The sequence below is a fragment of the Condylura cristata genome, unplaced genomic scaffold, assembly GCF_000260355.1.
Source record: "Condylura cristata isolate star-nosed mole 26May11 unplaced genomic scaffold, ConCri1.0 scaffold00006, whole genome shotgun sequence".
Taxonomy (NCBI): domain Eukaryota; kingdom Metazoa; phylum Chordata; class Mammalia; order Eulipotyphla; family Talpidae; genus Condylura; species Condylura cristata.
This window is the reverse complement of record NW_004567107.1, coordinates 51,352,306-51,378,223: the sequence shown is the minus strand read 5'-3', so window position 1 is coordinate 51,378,223 and position 25,918 is coordinate 51,352,306. Positions and strand designations below refer to the sequence as shown.

General features: G+C 38.4%; 1 protein-coding gene and 1 long non-coding RNA gene across 6 annotated transcripts in view; one reads left to right on the top strand and one right to left on the bottom strand.

The window, feature by feature from the left end:
- The window catches only part of BNC2 (basonuclin 2), a 395,304-nt gene extending 382,412 nt beyond the window's left edge, over window positions 1-12,892 (top strand). For 3 of the 4 annotated variants that reach the window (XM_012721390.1, XM_012721389.1, XM_012721392.1), the window contains one exon: window positions 12,104-12,892. In XM_012721390.1, the coding sequence (XP_012576844.1) occupies window positions 12,104-12,764 (661 nt within the window). In that variant the 3' untranslated portion in view covers window positions 12,765-12,892. Of the gene's footprint in view, window positions 1-10,502; window positions 10,537-12,103 lie in introns of all 4 variants that reach the window. The other variant, XM_012721391.1, reaches the window with a different exon arrangement.
- LOC105853317 lies at window positions 3,894-25,007 on the bottom strand. 2 transcript variants are annotated; one of them, XR_001145162.1, is made up of 4 exons: window positions 24,679-25,007; window positions 23,693-23,788; window positions 8,327-8,403; window positions 3,894-4,387 (listed from the first exon to the last, which is right to left on the bottom strand). It is a non-coding gene; the product is annotated as an uncharacterized LOC105853317 (long non-coding RNA). The 2 variants fall into 2 exon arrangements; XR_001145163.1 differs by lacking the exon at window positions 23,693-23,788.
- Between the last annotated feature and the right edge of the window lie 911 nt (window positions 25,008-25,918).

Here is a 25,918-nt window from a genome sequence, read left to right as displayed (position 1 = left end):
GGTAAGGATGCAGGGTGTCTAGGATGCCTGTGATAAAATAGAATAACCCACTTCCTCTGTTTCTAAAAGCAGCTTTCTTGTCTTAGGTTTGCAACACCTCACAGAAGTGATACACAGGTCTTGCTGGGCTTCTCTCTAGATGCTCATATAGGAAGGAGTTGAATTTTTGGTCTGCAGATAGACACAATAGATCGTAAGATCAGATAGAAAGATGTTAAATACTATTTTAGATCTGGCGGTTGATTAACAGAAGTTTCCAAGTGTTTGCTTATGGTCTTTCTAGATTTTATAAAATCAAGGTGAAAATTTTTTGAAAAGCAAGAATGTTGTCTAAAAAAGGAAAAAAGTTGAAGAGGGGCTGACACATGCAAAGTTTACAAAGGCTGAGAATTATAGGCTCAGTATGGAAGGTGTCCCTTTCTGTTCAATTGCAAATGAGTGTGAGTTTAATAACTCTGAAAGCAAGAGAACCATTCTGTACTAATTTACAAAAAGCAAGGTGAAATTGCACAAAAGTCCATTTCATCCAGTTACTAGGTGGCCTCTAGAATAATTTTTATTCTGAATTATAGAAACAAAATGTAAATTATATTCTCTATAGAGATCTTGTGACTGTAAGATGGTAGTTAGAGTGTTTACGTGGGTGGTGATAACTTTGTGTGATGTTAGATCTCAACGTCGGCAACCTTCATTGCTTGTTTACTTTTTCTGCTACTTAAATGCTCATTTGTCAGGTACAAGAAGCTGGCTCTCGCTACTGAAGTATATATATAAAATAGTCACTGGGGAAGAGGAAATCCTACTTAACTATCCTAGAACTAACTTTCCTCATGAAGGAAACCTTCTTGAAAACAGTGTCATAGTCAGAATTAGCTGAGCCCAGTTCACCTTGGTCATTTCTTATTCTCTGTCTTGAATGTCCCCAACAGGGGTAAGCGGTCTTGGATCATCTGTATAGATGGGAAGCCCATTTATAAATTTCACTTGGTTTTTATTAAAAAATAATAACTGCCCTTCAGTCATCTTTCCTAATATTCCCTACTATTTACTAATTTGTTAAAATCTAGTTATAACTGTTTTTAGTGATTGGCAATTTTAAAAATCCCTCATTAAATTAGGACTTTGCACACAGCAGTTGGATTACCTGCATAGAAAGAAATACTTCTCATTGTTTTTCATCCTACATGAATTTCACTATCTTTGTTTCTCTCTTCCCCTGAAAACAATGGCCACTAATTGCCGAATTTTTTGTTAAATTTTATCAGAATGGTAAGACTGTGTGCTTGTTCTTCAAGGTGTGGAAAAGGTTTTTCAGCCCATGAATAAATTTTAAAACAAAATATTATTTGCTTAGGGTGACTTATAAATAAATATGAGGCAACTATTGGTGCCAAGTGTGAACCTTCTCTTTGATTGCTAAATCAGTTCAGATTTAAACATGTAAACTTCTTGATTTGTATGGAATAAGGCATCTGTATTTGGTTTATTAAAACCTGCTGATGTCTCCAGAACTAAATTTGTTCCTATATAGGCCTCTGGGTAGCTGTAGCTAAAAAGCAAAGATGTATAGTTTTTCTTGTCTGATTACCTGACTTCCAGCCCTGTACAGGTGTGCAGGAATAAATTAACATGAACTACCTCTGGTGAGCCACTGCATATATTAACAACAGAGGTGAAGATGTGAAAACATGCTACCTGCCTCCTGTTATCACCTTCTCAGAGTAGCAACATTCATTTTTTCCATCATTCTCTGTTTGGAAACTTACCGAGAACTTTTCTAAAGAGAGGTTTTCAATAAATACACATGATTTCATTAGGCACTACCTCCACGAAATGAGCCACTTAGCACCAATTCAAGATAACTATTAGTATATTTGCTCTAATATAATTAGCTGTCAAATACAGTGTGTTAATCCTTTCTGAATACAAGAACATTTTTAGACATCAGCTCTTTCATTTCCCATATTTGTATCAGTCAACTTTACTTTTGCAAAACTCTTTACCAAAGTGAAGTTGTGCCTGTCTGACTTTTAAATGTTAAGGAAGAGATCTTTTCCCGTTACTCTATTTGGTTTCATAACGGAGCCAGCAGATCAATAGGTCTTTTGTACTTATCTCCATTACTTTCCATCAGAGGCAAACAAACAAAATAAATCCTGCTTCTGAGTAATTGCTAGTTGTGCCCTCCTCAAGCAAAACTTTAGTAGTAAGATAAACTTCGATGTCATTCCTGTCTCTGGGGCTCTTTTTATGTACTGGGAGAAGAGCAATGAGCAAAACGGTCTCCTTGTATCGTGGGGAGAGACTCTGTCAAACCTAAAGTGAGCTTTGGAGCTTCCTAATGACCTCCTGCTGGCCCAGCTGGATGTAAGACAAGCTCATTTAAGCCTCTGCTGACCTTTCACTCCTTCACTACAAGAACTACACCAGCCACTTCCACTGTCTTCCAAACTGCTTACCAAACACACAGCAACACTTAATAGTGGGCAGGTGACTTCGTTTTCATAGTACAAAAGATTTAACAAATTTTTCTGGTGAGACTGAGACCAGAAATCTCCTGAGACTGCAGTAACCTCCATTGCATGAGCATAAACTCTTACTGTTTCTCTAACCCTTATTCTTGCATTCCTTAGAAAAGAACACACTTTTCCTTTTCCCTGCATCAGTTTGAAACTCCAAGCAAAAGCAGTATTTAGAGTAGCACGTACTAGTACGAAAGTAGTACTTTTCGTGATAGCGTCACTTTGAAAGGGTCATTTTCCTGTTTACTATCTCCTGGTTCAATGCCACCCAGAGCTCTCATTCTTTATATACCCATTTTTATAGATAATCTTAAAAAAACACCATTTCCTACTAGGAAGCAGATTATAAGCTTGCACACATGTTAATACTCCCTTATATCAATCCTGCTAAGGTTGGTTCTGTTTTAGGCTAACGTCTTCCCCAGCTCTCTGTCTCTTGCTCTAAGTGATCATTTGTTATTATGCTCAGAGGAAGGGAGACTTTTCCTCCTTTGTTGAAATTTCATTGTGAAGGTTAGGCTAAAAAGCATTTCTTTTCTTTTTTAAAAAGCCTTCTCAAATAATTTAATGTTTTTGCCTTAAGACTCCCCCACAAGCTTTAAATAAATGAATGTGGCAGAATATGAAAGGAGTTTATACTTGCCAAAACATTATAGTGTCATAAAAAAAGGATTTAGTAATTGATTCTTGAATGCCTCTCTGTGTGTGTGTGTAAGAGAGGAGAGAGAACAAGAACATAGGTGAAAGAACAGCAGACTGAGAAAGAAAGACTACTTTTTGGAAAAAAACAACTCGAGCTAGTTAACATAAAGCTGTACTTTTAAAAACAAAATACCTAGATTTTATATCCTAGTGCAATCTTCTTCAATTAAAACAAAATTTATAAATTCCTGGTAAAAAGCTGTTAGGCCTGAAGTGTTAGTGATCTTAACTCTAGTACTTTATGGAGTTTATTACTTCTTTTATTAACTAAGGGGGAAATTTTTACCCATTTCTAGTTTAATTCTTTTTCGTACTTGCTCTAATTATTTTGACTTTACCTTAGGAAAATAAAAAAAGCCAAGTGTTTGTAACTGAACCTATGTGATACCTCAATTTTGCTGTCACATATATCAATCTGAATTATTACCAGCTATTCAAAAAATTATGCTAACATTGTAATCTGAATGCATCCACATAATGTATATGTGTGTTTATACATAAACATGCACATAAATAAGAATATCAAAAGACAGATCATCCTTAATTGCCAGAGTAGACATCCACATCTTGGGAAATGATATATGAAGTTACTTTATCACAATGATGGGAACTAACAAGATTTTGTAAGTAAAAGGAGATAGATTTGGGAAATGAGAACAAGAGACCTTCAGAAGGAAGCCTCTCGGACCTGAGGGCCAGCAGAAAAGAGCCGCTCAACTCTGCTGCCTTTTTAGTCTGCTCTGTCACTGAGGGGGCACTGGTGGGTCAGTGCGCTCACTAGTAATTGTGTTTTACAGACTTCTAAAGCAATTGGCTCAGTCAGTCCCAATTCAATAAAAGTGGAGAGCAAGAGAGAGAGCACTTTTGTTCTATTTTTTACTTGAAATTATTTCATTCAGCAGTCTGTCTTTTTTATTACCAGGACTTGACATTAGCACTCCAAGCTATATTAGCATCCATTTCAGCAGTTCGGTAATGGTATTAAAAAAACACTTAACTTCAATGGTGAATGGTTGTATGACAGTGCCATAAAAAATCCACATTTAAAAAAAAAAAAACTTATGTATTTGTCCCAGCAAATTATTTTTCACTTGTTTAACCACTTCTTGTGATGGGTATTCATGAAGACCTTCTTGTTCTCAGAAGAAGCCAAATGTGGGGCTCTGTCAATTAGAAAATTGGAGAAAGAGGAAAAGGAAATCCAGTGAGGAGAGGGTAGGTAAAGATGCTGTTTACCCTGTAGATACATTACCTTCCATTCATCAGCAGAGATGGAATTGGCAATCTCAGAGCACCCACGGTGAAATTCTTGGATCCTCTTGCAAGGCTGGGATTTGATTTTGAACCCAACACTCTCCAAACTTGGGAGCAAAGCCTAACTACTTTGGCACTGCAGCATGCTCATAAATGACTACATTAGGTTCTAAATTTTGATTAAACATTCAGTAATTAATCAATGGTAGACATGAAACAGTTGGCAAGGTCCAGAGCTGCAAAATGTTTAAGACATAAAACATTACGAAGTAATTAGAATACGCTCCTTCAAGAGAAGGATTGCCTTCAGTAAAGAGGTAAATGATAGCATCCTGTTTATTGTGGACGTAGGCAGCCAGAGCAATATGATAAACTGCTGGAGATACACATATCAGTAATCATCCACATTATTAGTGCCATTAATCATAATTCCAAAAATATGACAGCAGCAGCCAACTTTTTGACCAATTTTGCTTCTGCCTGTTGGCCATTATAACTTCACTAATAGACTGCAGAGCTCCTGTGCGTGGCAGTTTGCATTGAGAATGGAAGGTTAATTATATTTGAGCTGCTGATTTCTTCTCTCCTTGGAAAAGGCTTAGCACTTTGATAATCCCAGGAGTTCACTGTTGTTAAACCAGTAAAAGTACTTTATTGAAATTTTCTTTGTTGGTCAGGAATGAGGAGATATTTCAAATGAGATATAAGCGCCAGGCTGGGATAGCTGCTAATGTTTGTTGCTCCAAAGTGATCCTTGGGCCGCAAGATGAGCTCCCTCATTCCTCTTCTGCACATGGGTAAACATTTTAGCACTATATGGTGATATACTAGAAAGTCCCACAAGACTAGTGGTCTCAGTATGTATCTGTAAACTAAGAGCTTGGGGAAGTAGTTAATAATACTGAGAGATGAAGCACCTCCTTGATAGAAAATTCTGCTTATTCACCTATGCATGTATGACTAAGATGTAAAAAGAACTTCACCAAAATCACCTGAATATAACTGAAATGTTTAATATTACTAGTGCATTGCTAGTTAGTTCAGTTTTCATGGTTTGGCTGGTAATTTTGATGTAACTTAACCAAAGGCATAATTACATTTTGAGTATTATGTTTGCTCTTATGTATTTTAAGATGTTTCATTTTCAGCAGAAAATTAATTTTACATAAAGCTGTAGCCGAATAACAGTGACTGTCCACAAAATTCTGGCCTCTCTCCTGAGTTAACTCAGATAAGTTAGTAATGTTATCTTTTTAAAAAATCATAAATTAACCATTTTAATGATGTAAAACTCATTTGAATATTTAATCTTGGAAAGCTTTTCCTTCCCAAAGATCTGAAAAACTATGTTTCATGTTCTATACATTATATGTATTTTAAATAACAGGAAATGTATCAGAAGAAAGTCATTCCTAGTCTACAAATACGTCTTAAATTCTTTCAGACTGTAAAACAAGTATAGAAGACTTAAGAGTTAATTTATCCAGGATAAATATAAAACTCACTTTTATAGTTCAGACATTTAAATCGTTAAAAGACGCTAGGGTTCATGGTTTTGCTTTTTCTTACCCAATGATAAAGTAAACTGAACACCATCTGAGCTGCCTGATTGAGAAAATTTCCAAATGCTGTGAAAACATAATTCTATTCACAGTGTAACACTTTCTCACATTACAGTGCAACAGGTACCTCTGGAATAATCAGCACCCAGGAGAAGCCTTCATGTGTTAGATACATCTCAAAAGTAAAATGGGTCAGGACCAGGGCTGCTGGATATCAGTTCTGCATTTAACCTGAGCATCCAGCATACACATTTTATCTACCGATCAGCTTTCCCAAATGCCATCACTACATTAACATTTGTTATGCATTCCATAGTAATGACAAATTGTTCTCTAACTGTAGTGCCAGATTTAGTATGCGAAAGACATGTTTGCCTCTGCCAACAAACCAATAATTCTCACTAACATCTTCAGAGTTACAACATTTATAAAGTTGCAAAGTGGAGTAAACAAACCATCTGTTTGACTTTTCCATATATGTCATGCTTTCTTATTAGCATATTACGATTCATTTAGTAAACAAATTTGGTGATTTTGTTCACGTCAAAGTTAGGTTGGAAGCTTGAAGATGATTAACATTCCTGGGACAGGCACATTAATACATTGCTTCCTCGGCAAAGTTAAATGGCTTCTCAGGAGAATCGCCCCTTGTTGACAAGATGAGACTGTCAATTTTGTTTGCCTGCCACATTAGGGGCCGTAAGGGGATGGCAGGCTCTGAGAGAGGGGAGTCATGTAGGCAGCATAATTCACTGTGAATTGAGAAAAGAAGTCTAATTCTGATAAATGGTCAACCCCAATACATCCTACCTGTTATTACAACAGACGTGCCGTATCTGTGCAGTAAATTAGCTAAACCCCTAAAGAGTTTGATGGGAGCTTATCTTCAAGTGAATAATTTGAATGTAGAGGGAATGGTCTGCGTGACCAGTATGGATGATTTGTTTTATATTGAAAAGGATTGAAGTGACTGAATTTTATACTTTTAATTTGCAAAAATTTGCTTTAGCCTTTATTTCTTGCATTTAGTATATAATTCATAACTTTTGGGTTATATTGAGCATTCTTCAGAAGAATTTTATATTGATAGTGTTCATAGCTGCTGGACAGCTAAAATATCTATATAATATAGCTTAAAGAACAACTGCTGGTTATGCAGAAATGTATACTATTAAGAATGTTTTTTAATTTACAGGACAGTAAGCATCCTACCATTAATAAATGAGAATACAGAAATTTTGAGGAGTTAAGTACAGTATCATAGTAATCAAGATAATATGGAACAGAGGCTTTAATTTTTCATTTCTAAAGATGTGGAATGCAAATTTACATTTCTATTCAAGAGTTTTGTTAACTTACTATCCCATGATATATTCAAACATGGTATCAAGATTCCTGAATGGGATATAATTTTATTTCTCTATCCCCATATATGTATACACACACAACTCTGTATACATATATTAGTATATAATTTCATAAAATCAGCTGTGTATATACATCACTGGTCATTTTGAATAATACACTGAGGTAGAGAGGCTTGTGTGTGTGCGTGTGTATGTGTAATAGCAGAAGTGAACAGAAAAATAAAAGCAACAACTAATTTAAATGAAACCTCAATTCCCTAGATTTAGATGACTCAGAACTGATTAAGAGTTCAAAGTTAGATGTCAGTCCTCTCATGTACCAATAGTTTCACTGTTCAGTTTGCTGCCACATATTTTTTAATTGTTAATTTTTTTTTATTTTATTTTTATAGATTAAATATTGTATGAAGTCAAATGGTGTTTGACCCAGGTGGGAAAGGGAAAAATTCAAGCCAAAGCTGGCTTTCTCTAAATGGCACTTAAATTTAATTTTGACTGTTTGGTTAATTTTGTGTCTTCTCTGGTCAGGTGGCATGGCAACATTTTCTTTCCTTTTTAAAAAAAGTTGAGGTATAATTGACATGAGTAATAGTTTCATTAAACAGTAAAAGACTAAGAGTACTTGAGTTCGGTATTTGAAGACTAAGTTTGGCTTTATGACATCCCCTATCCAAGACCCTACTTTTGCCTTTAAAGATTTTAGTCTTCAAGAGACTTTCAGTAAACTCACAATATGGAAGGAGTAGGAAAAATTGCAGAGGTCCTGAGGAAACAGTTGTGATTCCATGTATATCCCAAGGTATAGGATTGTTCCAGGCCTTAATTATATAGCATGTCCTTGCCACACTGGGGTGTTAACAGGTCATAATTGCCCTTTGCTATATTACCATTGCCTTTTCTTAAATATTCCATTGCATACCTCCAATCTTTAGAATCATTGTTTCCCCATCTTCAGTGTACTTTGGGGAAAGCTTCTTTGTGATTCATTCAGTGTAACTAAAGGCAAAAAAAAAAAAAAGGACTTATAAGTATCTCCTATGTGCCAAGTATTCTTGATTATGTTCATGTAAAATATAATCCATTTTATTGCAATCTATATTTGATTATGTTCATGTAAAATATAATCCATTTTATTGCAATCTATATTTTTGTTAATGATTCTACTCCAAAAACAAATATTGGGACATTAAGTGAATTTGCTAGGCTTAATCTCTGGAAAACTCATTTGGTTCCGCCTTGAACTCCTCCTTCCATTTATTACATACACTTACATGTTGCTTTCTAACTAAAGGGACCCTCCCATCTTCAGGAATCTCTGGTCTTCCTCCCATTTTATTCCTCTTCCCTTTACAAAGTCACTAGGTGTGAATTCTTTCTGTGTTTCAGCCATCTCTCCTTTATTCTTACCGCCTCAGTTGTGCTGATCCAAATAAAGTTGTAAATTGTGATAACCCTAGATCTCTCAATGTCTTCATGAAGACAATGCTTTATGACAGATAATGGTTCACACTGACTCATTCCAGTGTCCAACAGTATGTCATTGTTAAAATCAAATGTTGCCTTCTCTTCATTCTATGGGGTCTGAACCTTAACCTCTTGAGTGATAGGATCAGAAGTACTTGCTGTAAAGAATTTCAGTCTTCTTTCCTTCCTTCTCTTGCTTGTCCATTTCAACCCTAGCAATACTGTGCAAGTTTCTTAGAAAATCTCTAAGCCCACCATCATGAAAGTGAACAGCAGAATTTTCATACTCAATTTCCATGCCTACTTCAAGAGTTTTGCATATGGCACTTAGGAGGATTATTAAACAAAAATGAAATATATTAAAAAATGAACATAAAAGAATCAATTCTCTTCAACTGTGGTTGCATAATGGAAATCGACTACCATGAATGAACCCGTGTACTAAAGTTATGAACAGCAGAGCTAATGCACTGCCATGAGTTCATCTTTATTATTGCATTACACCTGAATCAATTGATAAAGTAGCTTTTTTTTTAAAGTGAGGGATGGCACTTAATTGAATAAAAGTCAATGTAATTATATTAGCAGAGGCCAACAGTACTGCTGACAGCGGAAAAGGGACACTGTTGAACAGAGTGCCAGAGCTGGTCTACACATTTCTGCACATCGTTTGGTTGACAGATATTGAGGGCTGGTACATCATCTAATTAGATTACAGATTTCTATTGCTGTAAGTGAGAAATGAAGAGAAACATCTCTTCCTGGTAACATATCAGTGGAGATGTGTCATTTCACAAGTCATCATAGGAAAGATGCGTCCATCTGGGTGATCAGTGTGTCCTTTTGTCTATGTTAATTTATTCTTCCCTATTCAGTGTGTCTTGATGTGACTGCTGTGTGTCTGGCTGCTGTTCTCTCAGCAATGAAATCTAGGAAGTGGTAACTACAGATGTGTGAGAAGCAACAGAGTTCTAGATTACAGTCATCACAAAATGTGCACTTGTGAAATTAAAAAGGGGAGAAGAGTGTTAAATATAATAACCGGGGTGGGGGGGCAGGGTTTTGTGAGTTGTTTATGGCTGGCAGATATTTTAATCAAGAGAGAAATTGAACATAGTGTAGCTCTTTTTCCACATTCTTGTAATAACTCTGGTGGTATCATGCCCACATGTCAGGGTAAAGACTTCACAGTAGGCATTATGCTTAACATCTTGCACTTGAATCATCTGCCATCTGAAACCAAAGAAATGGAAGCCACTGTGTCAGAGCAGGGGCCTTGGGAACAACTTCTGTTTATCATTCACATATCTGCACACTGCATGCATCTGTGTAGAGCTCATTTGTGGATGATGATGATGATGATGATACTGTGAATTTGGTTTATCTCAATTTGATTTATGATTTTTGGATTATGCAGCTGATCTGAAAATCATCAAGACAGCCTATGAGATGATCGCTTATGACAGAAAATGATTGTGTGATCAGAAAAGTTTAAATCCCTATTTTATTGTTTGTTTTTTTTAAACCAGATGTCTAGAATGTGAATTTGTTTTCTCTCTCTCTCTCTCTCTCTCTTTCTCTCTCTCTCTCTCTCTCTGTCTCATTCTTGCTTTCTTTTGTGATCGATTTAGCAAAAGATTAGAAAGCTGATCTTATTATCACAAGGTAAGCTCAGCCTTCCTAAGTGCAGTGTGGAGAGGGCTTTTGCCCTCTACCCCTAAGACCCGGAGTGCTGTATATTTTTGTCTTGTATGGAAAGGTGGGGAAGACTTTCCCACCTTTCTTGTCTCTAAGGCACATACCTCTCACCCAACTCTAGAAAATAGTAGTGATGCTTATCATCAGATGGAGTGACTCATTCCTGTATTTTTTATTTATAATCAAGAGATCTGTTGACTATTTTACTGGTCATACTAGGTCGTTTCTAGTATCACAATTTCTTCTCTAAGGTGTGGAGCTTCCACCATTACTGAGAAGCTTCTATGTATCTGCATATTTATTCATGAGTTTATTTGGGGGAAGGGCAACCTTCAATTTAGGTACTTCTCAAATATGTGAGCATTTGCCAGTGGAGAGAGGTATATGCCCAAGAGCACTTTAAAAGTAAATGGGGGATGTAAAACAAAGGCAATGTTTTCAGACAGATAACATATCAGACTTTGTAAATCATACTGTCCCTATGGATGCTCCGGGACAAATCCTATCACCCCCCCCCCCTTTTTTTTAAACACAAGCAAAGCATTCCATGAAAAGAGTAAGTTTTGCTTGTCTAAGAAGTATGGATTCCAGTTGGACATTCCAGGGACTGTATGTTATTATGTACTTAATTTTTTTGTGTGCTTACTGTGTGGGTTTGGTTTTGGGGGGAGGGAGCCCTTGCATTTTTTTTCTGTTGTCCAGTGTGATTTTTTTTTATATGGTGGGTGGTTTTAATTTTAAAAATAACTTGTTTTTCAGTGTTTGTTTTAAATAATTAAAATTACAAAGTTTAATTACTTGAAATGAAAAACATTTCCTACTCTAAATTGTAGCAACTTCTAAAAATAAGTGTAGTTTACTATTAGATTTAGCGAAGATCCCAAAATCACCCTGAGAAAATGAATTTATGTTAAAGACAAGGTGTAACCCTGCTTCAAATTGTTGGTCTATTGAGCAACATTCTTCCTAGCTGAAACTTGAAGTATAGGAAGTGAGGGGGGAAATTTCATTATTGTTTTAAGTTAAAACCTAAATTATCTAGACCATTTACTTTAAAAAAAAAAAAAACGGATCTTACCATTTTACTACAGCAAAAAGGGGTTTTGTTTTGAGGTAAATTGTAATTACTCAATTTAAACAAGCAGAAAATTTCCATTGTATTGTTCTCTCTAATATATATATTGTAAAATCTCTGTTATGAGATTCTCTGCAGCTAATGCTGCTACATAGTAAAATGAACAAAACAATCATTGAGAAAAACATGCATGGGTTTGCATTCATCCTGTCATTGAAGAATTTTACTCTCTTATAAAAATTATGTTAATGAAAAGCTGCCCTTATTAGACTCCCCACCACCACTTATTCCCAAATCCTGAGGATGTGGGGAAATGTTTGCTTTTATAATGGTGTAATTAGCAATGAATGTGCTTATTTGATGCCTCGTGAAAGCTGAATCAATTTTAAAATGCTCTCCTTTTTCTCACCCCTCCCTGCTCCCTGTGTACCTCCCCCCCCTTCCCTCTTGTTTTCCTAGACACAGTGCCAACATAAATCTGCATCGTAAACTGTTGACCAAAGAACTCGATGACATGGGCCTGGACTCATCGCAGCCCTCCCTTAGCAAGGACCTCCGGGATGAATTTTTGATGAAGATCTATGGTGCCCAGCACCCCATGGGGCTCGATGTCAGGGAAGACACCTCCTCTCCCGCGGGGACAGAAGACTCCCACCTGAACGGGTATGGCAGAGGCATGGCGGAGGACTACATGGTCCTTGACCTGAGCACCACCTCCAGCCTCCAGTCCAGCAGCAGCATCCATTCCTCCAGAGAATCCGATGCAGGCAGCGACGAGGGGATTCTTCTCGATGACATTGATGGGGCGAGTGACAGTGGGGAGTCAGCACACAAGGCTGAGGCCCCTGCCCTCCCTGGCAGCCTAGGGGCTGAAGTTTCAGGATCTCTGATGTTCAACAGCTTGTCCGGGAGCAATGGTGGGATCATGTGCAACATTTGCCACAAAATGTACAGCAACAAGGGGACCTTAAGAGTGCACTACAAAACTGTGCATTTGCGAGAAATGCACAAGTGCAAAGTCCCCGGTTGCAATATGATGTTTTCCTCTGTGCGAAGCCGAAATCGGCACAGTCAGAACCCTAATCTCCACAAAAACATTCCCTTCACTTCAGTAGATTAGTCTCAGAACGGACACTACAAATGCCAGCTCTCACCAGATGGCCTACATATTTGAACTGCCATAGTCAGTGTGTGCTTGTGTACTTGGGGGTGTGTGCTTTGTGTGTGTGTGTGTATACACATATATGCCTCTGTGTCCATGTATATACACACACACATATTTTCTTTAGATATAAAAAGATAAACACTAGGTGCTTTTGAATTTTTTTTCTTTTTCCTTTATAGTTTTGGGAGAGGGGTGGGATCCTTAATTTGGGGATGAAAACAAAATACCCTTTAAACACACATACACACACACACATAAAGCTTGCAACTAGCCCAAATTTTGACAGAATATTAATTCCTGGTCCTCTCCAAAGAGACAATTTGTTGTACCCATGACTGTTGCCTGCAAAAAGTAACTAATAAATAAATAAAAGGGGGGAAAAGAAACAAAAAGGACCTTCTTATAGTTGTCTTTTGTGAACTTTAAGGTTTTGAGAGAATCTTCAATTAAAGCATGGCAGATTCACCTGTAAATATTTAGCCTTGAGAGGCCACTGATGTAAAACAATTGTATTGATGGTTGTTTAACTCTTTTGTTTAAGTTTTACAGTTACATCCAGCTGTTAGATATGCAGGAAAAAAAAAAATAGTTTGCTGGCTAGCTCTATTCATTTATGTTAGCATTAATGCACATTTTTTTTTTTTTAAAGAAAAACATGGTCTTGTTTTTACTACCTGCTAGATATAGTGATAAAGAGGTGCTGGCATGCTTTACAGCACAGATCTGATTTTTTAAATGTCCTGTACTAGTACATAAATCCAGTCATGCACTTTTTTTCATACACTACAAGGGGATGTGTAATATCCATGCTTCTTTTTTACCCTTAAACTATTGCCATACTTCAAGTAAGTGTCTTTTAAAAAAAAAAATTCACTTGTATAAAAATGGTCTGGTCAGTATAGAGCACAAATGCCAAACAGAAGTATTAGTGTTAACTCAAAACTGCCAACTTTGCACAAGTTTCCAGAAAAGAAAATACAATTAGTCACTCAACATAACCACAGGCCAATTTGTCAGCCACCAGAAAACCACTTAAAAAAAAGCACTTGGTGATTCTTTCAAGTACCAAGTGTTATTAGAATCAACATTGCATCCTTCTTGCTTATATGTTAAGTCACATAAAAGGAAAACAAAATTATGTGGTGTGAAACAACCAAGGCATTTATCCTTTAGAGTCAGGATAATATTTCAGGATACAAAAGCCCAAATTACTCACTATGGAGCAAAGTTGAATACAGCAAAAGAGTTGAACACTCATTTCCATGCCCTAACCCTAATCCTTGAAAAAGGAAGACAAGGTCCAGATTGGGTTGTTCTGTTGTATGGCTGTTAATTTGTTGCAAGTTCTGCAGTCCTGCTATGATTCAGGCCTTTGTGATAGACAAAAATCAAAAGACATTTAACAGCAGCAGTACTTGGAATCTTTGAAAACATGTGCTGAACTTGAATTGAGCAACACTCCTTTCTGAAAAGCTAGAAAAGAGGGAGTTTAAAATAGGAACACTCTCTGTTTAGTGTTTTGTGTTTTCCCACAAGGATTTGTCAGAGAGAAATGAAAGCAAGCCTGAAACCAAGCAATTGAGAGTGAGAAAGAGGGGAAGACTGTTCTCCAAACCTTTTTTGTTTTGTTTTGTTTCCGATGTTTACACATGTTGCCTGAGCTGGTTAACCACATGGGCAGCCTCAACTACCACAACATACTGACTAAATGATGATATTTACTCAAGTTCAGTCTGCAGCCAGAACCATGCGGATGTGCATCGCAGGCTGAATCTTGTTGTCTTTTTCTTTTCTTTTTTCTCTTTTTAAATGGAGGGGAGAAAATGAGATAAACAAGGAATATTTTGTCAAACAAGACACCATAATCTGAAGAGAATGTATTTCTTTTTTGCATTGAATGGCCTCAAACATTTCTCTTGTCAGTTGAAAATTTGGAAATACCCTTTTGTTTTAATTTTCATGTTGTTTCCATTTGTCATGCTTTATAATTATTTTTTCTATGTTCACATCAGCATTCACTTCCGTTAAATTTGCCAAAGGAAACTGTTAATATGTTTCTGTTGTTATTCCTATAGGATTTATTGTACCTCACAGTATTTATTGTTTCCAAAAATAAGCATCATTAGCTGAAGATTCAGTATTTTTATTTGTGAAAATTTCAGAAACAATAGATTCTTAAAGATAAGCTAGAGAAGTCTAGAAGCTTTTATCTTTTCATCTTCAGAGGATGCCATGGGGTTCATTTACTTCGTTGTTCTACAGTGAGGAAAGACCAAAAGTATTTGCAGTAAAAAAGAAACTATATCAAAACACTACGTCTGTTAAATGACAAATGTTTACGGTAAAAAGCTGAGGAATTAGTAATAACCGTTTTTGTTTTCTTGTACCTTTGAAATCCCCAAAGTCTTAATTGCTTTATTTTGGTGTTATGTTAAATTGATAGACAGAGATGTTTTCCATTGTTTTATACCATATAAGACTCTGTACAGTATGTTTGTGAAAGATTGAACTAGAATAATGAAAGTTTGTTTGCAAACATTTTGGTCCTCTTAGCGTTCTCTGTATTGCGCTGTTGCCCCATTACCAAATGATTAGATTCAAAACGGTGAGAAAATGTTTTTATAATTCCAACAAACAACTATGGAAACACTAGCTTTCGGAGTGTGCATAGACTAAATTTCATCTAGTTTTATGAAAATAACACACTTCATTTTGATAATTTTTACAAGTTGCACTCCTGGTTGAGATACTAGAATGCATCTTTGACAAAATCACTGTTTAGTCAGTTTAGCTTAACATCTACTAAAAAGTCAAAGCCCTAGTGAGTGAATTACTTAGCTGTCAGCAGGTCACATCAGCAAATGAACCAACTTTAGAACTAATGCCTGTTACTTGCCACAGACAAGGCTAATGAGTGTGGCCAGTCAGAACAAATCTACAAGTAGTGAAAATCTCAAGGTAGAATTTCCTTTGCTCAGAAACATGAGTGTGTTCACCTGTGTATTATCAAAAACAAACAAAAAAAAAGTCATTAAGTCCTGGACATCCTTTTAAATTATCTCCCCTACTTGCTACTGCTTTGTGCCTCTAGTACCCAAATGTTATAGTGGCCTTTGGAATGGGTGAATCGCATTTTCCAATAGAAAGCCTGTTTGCTCAAAAGAAATAAGGGGAGTAGGTGGAAGTGGTTCATAAAATGTGAAATAATGAGATGCACAATTCTAGTCCCAAAGTGTTGCTTGTTTTTGGGTGTGTTCCTGAATGCAGTGTTTGACTTAACTCTAAACCTAGTTAAGACTGTGATCCTAAGGCTTATTTGCAAAAGGGAAGGATAAAGAGATCAAATTTTAATCATTGAGCCCTTCATCTTTGCCCATTCCTTCTCATTTATTTTTTCATATGGCAAAACCATTTCTCCATAGCTGCATCCTGACTGAAAATGAATAGTGATACAGATTTTCATCCAAACAGCCTTTTCCCATTTGAGTGGTCGTAATCAGAGTTCTTCTGTTACAGGTACAAATTAGGCAGGATCACTAGCTGATGTTGAAATTTAACTATTTTGATCATTTTAAACTGTTTCTGTAAGTAGCAGAAATATTTAGTCTGCTTAGGAAATATCTACATGTTATAAAGGGAGGGCAAAGCAAAGTTTAAAAAGGATAATTGGATTTTTAAAGTGTTTAAAAAATGGTATTCATTCCTCTGCTATTGTAATAGTCACTCCAATGTAATGACTTCAGATCTTAATTCAGCTGCTAGTCTCAACCTGGTGCCTTTTAAATGTGTTACTGTTTCCTTCTCAAAGTGACAAACATCTTTTTTGAAAGCATGTTTAGCACCTTGGTACTCACTGTCCTTGTAGTGGGATTTCATGGTTATGAATCAGGCCCTTCCACTAAGAGGAGAAAGGCACTTTACTGGTTAACAGTACCGTTTATGTATACATTTCTCCAAAAAGATTGGAATATATCAAGACTGGGCTGTTCCAGGTGCATTCTCCTTGTTGTACTCAGGAGAAACCCATGCACTAGGTTGCCACCAAATAAGATCTGACCTTTCCCCCCCTTTCTGTGTACACACCCCAGATGTGTGCCAAGCAAATGAGAAGACCCTTAGCAATGGAAGCAAAGAGCCAGTAATCCAACTGAAATTGACATGCTGCTGACTACTAACAGTTAACCTTAGCAGCTCTAACTTATATTGAGTCTGTTAGCACTAGGTTAGATTGACTAGCAGAAAAAATAAAATTCATTTGTAATAAGACATGCCACACCTGCTAACATAAACAAATAGCCCTTTTAAGAAACTTTCTTCCATCCTATGGACGTGCTATTTAAGTTTTTTAAAATTATGACTAATTTTTAAAAACCACTTATGTTCCCCCCAAACTTGAAGTATTTAAATTAAAGGAGTTTGTTGTTCACTCTCATTCCTCATTTCTTGATAGTAGGATTGAAATAAGCAAGGGAGGCAAAACAGCCCAGTGCCAAGAGACTGGCCCAAATGAAGTTTTCCAAAGGCAGGGTAGGATTACTATGCAGAAGATTGCTATCTGCCCTGGGGTGGGGTAACCAGAGAAGAAAACAGTCAATGCACTGGAGGTGTTTGTTCAAGAGCAAGGTCTGGGCCAGGTCTTCCTAGCATTGGGGAGTACGTGTGGATATAGTGCCCTGCAGAGCTCCCCAAGGCCAGGTGCAACCCTGAACCCCAATCTGAAGCAGGAGAAGGAAAATCAGGACAGGTGAATGCAATAGCTGAAGCTCAAACGGGCGAGGAGAACCAGGCAGCTAGGGAAGTTGTGGGGTTATTTTTTGAGTGGAAGAGAGATGGTGTCCTTTATCTGGCAATAAGACCCCCCAAAACTTGAGTTACCTGGATTACAGAAATGGCCAGTGATCAAACAGCCCCAATCAGATGAGTGGAGTGGAATGAACAGTAGCCAGCCCTGATGAGTGTTGTTCTCCATATTACTTTGATGGTCCCTGTCGCTGTGATGGTAGCGCTCCTTGGCTAAAAATTCACAGTCTGAATGTAAGATTCACTTTGCTATGAAGCATAAAAGTAACTTTTCTGTTTTCATAGTTCTCCTCCATGTGTGGTAGATAGTTCTGCTCATGCTCGTTAGGCCACTTCTGTCCCAGACAAATCACCCATTTCCTATAATAAGAGAGCTGTTCCTCATGAATGGGCTTTTCAGTTAGTGTTATGTAACATGAGCTATAAAATTGACCAGTGAACTTAATCCATCAGCATTCTTGTTCAAACACCCATCCTTCTTTGTGTCCTTCTGTCTTCTACAAGACACAAAATTGATGTTTACGATCATTCAGCAATAACTAGATATCAAACAGTGTCTTTCTGACATTTGTTCCCAATGCCTAATAATGGGTTAAAAAAAGTTGTTTTAGAAGTACACTGAATCTAATCAGCATTGTTCATTATAATGCTGCACATATTTTTGAAGCAACCTATCGTGGTAAACTGTTTTTTCCCTCTAAAGTGTTGTAAATTCATTTGACCTTTACTGCTGGGGGAAAAAAAATTATATAGAGTATCAAGACAAGCCTCAGTTTGTAACAAATAGGGGACCATTACAAAAGCAGAAAAGAAAAAGCCAGGCTGAGCAGTAAGAAGCTTCAGTTCAATTTCACCTCATATCTTTCTAATAACTTACTTGTCACTTTATTACCTTCCAGTAATGTGAACGCAGCTGACAAGACTGTCACACTTAACAGCAGACAACACCCTCTCTGCTTCAGCCCCAGCTCTCCTGGCTACTTATTGCCCTGGCCCTGAAGGGACACAAACTAATAGTGTGCTTTCCAGTTCAGCACTTGGCCATCAAATATAAAAGGATGCGTAATTGCCTGTTTATCCCTTGTGAAGGGGAAATTGAGTACAAGGACTAGGCTTTTCCACCGAGTTCCCTGATGCACACACACATTCACCATCTCTCCCTCACCCTCTCCTTCCCTCTCCCTCTCCTCTCCTCCTCTCTCTCCCCTCCCAAAACACACAAACACACCCTTCCAAAACCGCATCCTGGTAAGTCCCAAGCTGCCTCTGGGTGCTCTCCAGTTATTAAGTGGACAGTAACAAGATGACTTCTTAAAGGGTCAGTGGAGAGATACTGGCTATGGCGGCATTCTTTGCGTCTTTGGAAACTTAAGTATTGCAATCCCATGCCAGTTCATTTAGGAAGTGCTGTATGGTTCTCTAATTAGAGCAAAATTTCCTGCAAGTTAGTGGTGGAAACTGATTAGATGACCCCATATTAGAGCTCTAAGAAACATTTTTCTTCACCTTCAAAAAGTGCACATTGTAAACAAATTGCTTGTGCCGGAGAGTTTAAAGGGTTTCTTTTCCTTTTGGCATCTAACCAGTGGCCTCAATCTACATGTGTACCTCACAGTGACAGCCTGCACGTCCATATTGTATGGAACAGGGCAGATTAACCTTCATTTTGTTAAACTGGAATGAATGACGATGGTGAGGGGAGAAGGCATGGGGATTTTTACATGAAAACTTAAAACAAGCACTACCCTATCCATAAACAGTAATTCCCTCTTGGGGAGAATTTTGGTAAGTACAAGTATAGTGAACTTGACAAACTCAAATGGTGAGGAGATAAATGGTACAAAGACCACATTTTCAGCATTAGATTCCAAAACACCCTAAGCCCACATCATGTGTAGGTACTGGCTGCTATTTTTGTGTATAAAACTACTCAAATGACTAAGTTCGCTAGTTAGTGACTATGAAATACGGGATCTGGTTGTAAGTCTTCCTTACCATGTGTCCTTCCAAGCCCCAGGCAACAGGTCAAACAAGTTCTTGACCCCTTTGGGACAGTCACCTTGCAAGTATGTGTCTCAACCAAGTAAGACACACATGGGGTGTCATCTTTGATGTGAACTTTTGGAAAGAGAGGAAAGAACAAATTTAGAGCTAGACAACAGGTCTGTATTGGCTAACTTGTGCTAAATAATTTCATTATCCAGTGTAACTGGGAAGAAAAGCACTTTGAGGATTCTTGGGGTCAGAGAAAAAGCAGTTGATTTGATTTTTTTTTAAGTATTTTTTAAGTTCCCCTAGTATGTGTATGTGTGTGTGTGTGTATTTATATATACATATATATGTATATGTATATATATATAATTTATCAAACATTCTAATTGAAACTCAGTTGCCAAAATTGCACAGTTTCTGATAATATTAGCTTTGCCCATTTAAATCACAGGGATGTGTAAGGACATTTCTAATGATTTTTTTTAATGCTTTTCTTAAGCTTCTTTTTAAAGAGGATCTTTGATGGTGAGGAAGAGCAGAAAAGGGTATTTTAACAAAAAGGAGAGACGTAGATAGTATAAAAATATATTTCTTGAACAGAGAAAGAGAGAATCTAAGTGCTATACCAAGACTTTATAAGGCTGCCTGTTGCCAAATGTGATGTTGAAGTAATGCACAGCTAAGATGACAAATCAATCCATTATTACCCGGCTCTGCTCATTTCTGTTATGGAATGCAAGGATGAGAGGTGACTCTGGGGAGACACTAGATGTGTGAGAGAGCTCCACTCATCTGGCCTGGGTAATATTTTCCAAAAGAGGGATAATCCCAGCCCTCGAGGTGGCCCCCTGCAAGGTGAACTGAGCTGGCATTGTTTCGAGTGGGGCAGGGGGGGGGGGGCTTGCTGCTGGTCTTTTCCATGCTAGGAGACAAAGCATCCCTGCCCTGCCTGGGAGTCAGCACCATAGCTGTGAGAAGCATTGATTCATGAGGTAGGATGCTCTTGAACTCCCAGACAAAGTGCTGAGTTAATAGGTTCACTTGAGATGTATAAACCAAGGTTGATTGTTTATTTTTTTTTCATCTAGTACTCAATTTGGAGTGTTTTTGCATGTCTTTGTACAGAGTAAGCCATTGTGCTCATTGCTTGTCTTAATCTCCCTGACTTTTCCATTATCTTTCTATTCCCACCATTTGCTCTTCTTCTGATCTCAACACCCCTTTAAAAAACAATCTTTTCTGAAGCAAGAAGGTAGAACACTCCCTCCTTCATCCCGATATTGACCGCTTTGGAAACATTTATGTGTTCTACCCTGTCCAGGGTTTACATAACGTGAAATAAGTGAATGAGATATTCTAGTATTATATATTAACCAATATGACTATCTAAGATTTATAATATATGGTGCACTCACTTTCCTGTGCAAACTTTGGTTCAGCTGCCCTGCAAAAAAAAAAAAAAAACACCTCACTATTTTCCTACCAGTCCAGTCGGAAAGGTGCAGGAGAGCTACACGTGAGTACCTGGAGCTCAGAGGGGCAACAGAGGTTGAGAAAACAGAAAACTTGAGTCTGAGGCCCTTGCCTCACCACGAAGGTGGAGGTGAATCAGAGCTCTGGGAAAGAAACCTCTCTGTTCTCTACTGCTGATCACGGTGTAGTCCTTCCAGAACTAGCGAGACCCCTCATGAGGTTGGGTGAGCACTTACACTTTCTGATTCACCCAAACCCACTGGTATATGTCTAATGCAAACATTTGACTCAACCTGCGTGTTTCACAGCAAAAGTGGCCAAAGGGAATTGAAGTATCTTGACGAAAAGGAATTTTCACCAAGATACGGACTCTCCCTCACAGTTCGGGAGCTTATGCTCTTTTTGTTTATATTGTTCTCATCTGCATCAAACCAGTCTCTTCTGCTAAGCCTGTCGCAGAACCAAAGTCTGTACCACAAAGGGAGTGGCTCTGGGGACAGGGACAGCTTGCCTCCCTGATCTGGCCATCGTGATGTTGGTAGCTTCATAAATACTGTATGTACCTTGAACAAGGGTTTTGTTTCTGTTTTGTTTTGCTTTTCAGTTTGTTTTACTAGTAGTTTAAGGGAATTAAACTTTTTTATTTGCTCTTTTCTTTGTTGTATTTTCTGTACTATAACTGTCTACAATATGTCTTTTGCATAAAATGCATAAGGGTTTGGGGTGTAAATGGAATTTTATTCATATTTTGTCCAAATACCTCTTGTAATTTGTATCAAAATTCTTGTACAATTTTTATATTAAAGATTTATCAGTCACTGATCTCTTCTTACCTTTTTGATTTGAAGAAGCTGCCACAAACTCCAGTAAGTCTTTCTAAAATACACCCAGAATATTTCAGCTAACAGGGTAATTCACCCTAGTGAAGCACACTTGGATAATTCAGAGTCTACTTCCTACTTGGCCTGAATCCTGGTATCACTTAGTGCACTTCTTAAGAATCGCAAACTCCTCTCTTGATCAGATGGCAAAGCTGAGTCAGAGCTACAGAGAGCATAGCCCCCTCCCAGAAGAGCCCAGCAGACAGTAACTCGAGTATTTCCTCACCACAGTGATCCCGTTGGGGATGTCTTGCCTGTTTCTTTCCTAAATATCTTTCCCCCAAGCTCTCTTGAGAAATGGAAGACCAAAGGAAGAACTTAGGTTTCTACAAATAAATTTTCACCTTAGTTTTCTGCAAATAAATTTTCTTTCCTCCCTCACCCCATGAAATTTGTGGACAGCAGCCAACAGGATGATGACTATATATTTTTTCACACTAAATGCTTGTGTTTCAGTTTATATTCTCCTGGCAGTGTTTTTTTTCTGCAGATTGTGCTTGTTATAATCTAGAAATAAAACGAGCAGATGGAAAGATGTCATAATCAGGGACATTTCCTCCTGCCATAGTGCTTAAAGAACAAGGAAGAAGTACTTTTGACTTGGCATTGTTTAATATCACTCCCACCTCTTAAATCCACCCTAGCTGAAAATATGGCTAACTGAGATTATAATTTTTCTGGAGTCTCTCTTCCAAGTTAGTTAGTTCTTCACACTTACCAGCAGATCTGCCCAAATCTTGCCAGCTCATACCACCCAGCTCTCCAGTTCCCTCTGTCCTATACTCCAGGAAATGAGAACACTCTACAGCAACTGCACAACCCTGGGTCGCTGGCCAGCAAGGGCGTAGGCCCATGCTCTCCACCATCCTGCTCTTATCTGGCCCATTATAAGGGGTGATCCAGCTTCAGATACCAGTGACTGAGGATTCTTCCCAAGACAACAGGGTTGTAAGTCATCAAGTCTTAATGGGGCTTCCCTCCCTGACTTCTCTGAACACTCATAGATGGATTTGGTGTGAGGGTAAAGAAACGTAAGGTTAAATGACTTTGGGGAAGTCAACCTCTGTTGAGGCATGTGGTTATTAAATATCACGGATGTGTTAACGCACTCCTGTAGGGAATCCAAGCATAATTATGATCTTTTCATCTGTCATAACACGTCTGTAATTGGCAAGAATTCTCCCTCAAACAGCTCCTTCTTCCTACAAAAAGAGGTTGTTTTAAATGCTATTAAATGGTGGGAAACCTCCTGTTTAGCAAAGAGACACCCATGTAGACAGCTCTTGGCACAAGGCTAAACAAAACTGCCTGGGCTGCAGCCAGTCGCTCTCCTGAGCCGCTGAAGACTTGCTATCTGCTATTTGCCTGTGTCGGTTGACAATATGACAGTAGATTAAGTGCTACTAATTTAATAAAGCTGCTCTGAGGACAAAGCTGATCTATCAATGAAGACCAGAGAGGAACACATTGGTGGGGGATCGGGACGGGCAGCTGAGGATATTTAATTGCCTGAAGTAATACTGGGGGGCCGGGGATCTATTGATCTTCAGTGAGGCACAGTTATTTTTAGTCAGCTGACTCCCAGCACCCAATCATTACCCATATTCATCAGAGACAGATAATGAACAGAGGTATTGATTAACAGGGGGGAGCTGAGGAGACTTCCCAACAGTGCTAGTTCACATTGATAGGTCTCCAAAGGAAAAGCAGGCCTTGTAGCCCTGGAACATAACTTACTATGTTCTAGGTCCTTCCATTGATTTGATCTGGGGGAGGAGGAGGGATGGAGAGCCTTATACAATGGTGCTCCCTTGACCTGTTTCTGAAAGCTTCCTTGGAAAAAAAGAAGAAAAAAAAATTAACTGCAACACTCAACAAATACACAGTCCTGCTGTTACGTTTCCTGCTTCTCTCCAGGCTGGCTGCCCTACCTCATTGTTGATGGCTGTGTGTGTTATCTTGATTTACGGGGAATATGCTTGAATCTGGGACATGCCAGTCAGAGTTCAGAGCCATCAGGAATAACAAGCCTTCCTCCCCTAAAGATCAACATATGGCTTCGAGAAATTAACGTGTTAGGCTAATTGCACCAAGTTGGCATGGTAGGAACATAATGAGGCCCGGTTTCTGCATGCTGACCCCAAACCCAGTGATGCCAGTGCATAGAAACTTTCCAAGCATTTTGCCTCATGGCAGGAATCCTCATTGAGCTGCTGTTTGCAAAAGGCTTTTGGTTAGGTTTCTAGCGTGTGCCCTGAACCTGCACTGCTGAGTTCCAATCACAGAACAGAGTTTGCTGTGCTGTTTATAGGAGCACCTGTCCTTCCAGAGATCTAGTGGTGACCCAACTGCTATACCCATCAGAAGCCACGCGCTGCCTGTCGGGCAACACGCTGCTTAAAATACTGATCTGTAACAAGAAACCATTAAACCCCAGGGAGAAAACGGAAAAGGATTAAGACAAGGACAACTGTAAAAAAATAAAGCTCAAATGCATCATTAGAAACCAGAAATTTGCAAAGTACAACTGTCTGTCATTCAGACTGGATATTAGCAACACTTGACTTGTGTATTAATGAAATGTTGTAGGCGCGCCAAGAGCCCTTTCCCACTGAAGCTGGTCTCTTTACTCTAGTCTCCCCCTGCCTGAGCCCAGAACTTGGGTGACAGTTCATTTCACGTGCCTCAGATGATCCTCACCAACTTGCCTACATTTGTCTTACCTTGGCCAGCAGACTTTGCAACTCCAAGTTTGCGCCTCATCTTCGACTTGACAACTTTTTGCATGCCATCTTCAGCTTTTTCATTGCCCTTTTTATTCTCTTCATCATAACGCTCAGCTCAATTTCTGTTTTCTTGGCTGATGCCATTAAAATAAAACAGCTCAAAATATTTTGATCCTTTTGGCTTAGACAGCACCTTTCCTTCTTTCCAAAGGTAAGAGTTTATAGAAAAAAATCAAAATCTTCAATAATTTTACATTCATATTCTTTGTGCTGTGTAGTAACTCTGTGTTTTTGGAATGCTCCAAAAAATGGTTATAGCTCTTGAATTTGCAGTTTATCAGGGTTTTGGACATGTGCTGTGTGTGGTGATTTAAAATTATTAGGCCACTTCCCAGTTTTTAGAGAGATTCATTTTTACAAATATAAATGCTATTAACAATTCAAAGCACTCTAATAACTCCCCATTTCTGTTCTTCCCCATGATCTCAATTTTCATTTTTCCTGTTTTTCTCTTAAGTGGAGAATTTCCTTCCAAAGTTTCACAAAGTCATTTGCAGGCTAAAAATGAGACACTTATTTGATTATTTTCAGATGTCACATCCACTGGCCTTCAGCAGAAAGTAATTCTGCAAGATGGTATGCTTTATGCTTTCTGTTCTTTCAAAAACCACAAACCTGTGTGTTTGAAAATCTGACTCTTTCCCAAACCCTCAGCCTCACCCACCAAGCTCACACTTGAATATGGTTTCAGGCTCACATGCAAACTTGCCCCTTAAAGAAGCAACAAAGCCCTCTTGCTTCCACAGGTCTTCTGTGAGCACAGTGGGGAGGGAGGGAGGGAAGGGCGTGGAAATGCCATGTGACTGGTGAAATGAAGGGAGCTGTGTCTCACGGTGGAAATGCACTCTGCTCACTTTAACAGAGGACAATTTCTCTAGCCCTCAGAGTTGGTGGTATGAAGTAGGTGATCAATGCCCATGAAGAGAATGAATGGGGATATTACTGTGGAGTGGGGGTGGATGAAGCAGCCCTTCGTTCAAAGTTGAAGGCAGAGCCAGCCTTAGAGAAGGCCAAGTAGGCAACTGTCACCTGTGGACAGAAGAGCGCGCCGGCCGCTTCAGGGCCCTGAAAAGCAAATTGTAGCAGAAACACTGAGAAATACCAGGACTAAGAGGATCCCTCATGGACCTTATGTCCTTACATGGCAGGTTTTCCCTCCAACGACCCCCCCCCCCGC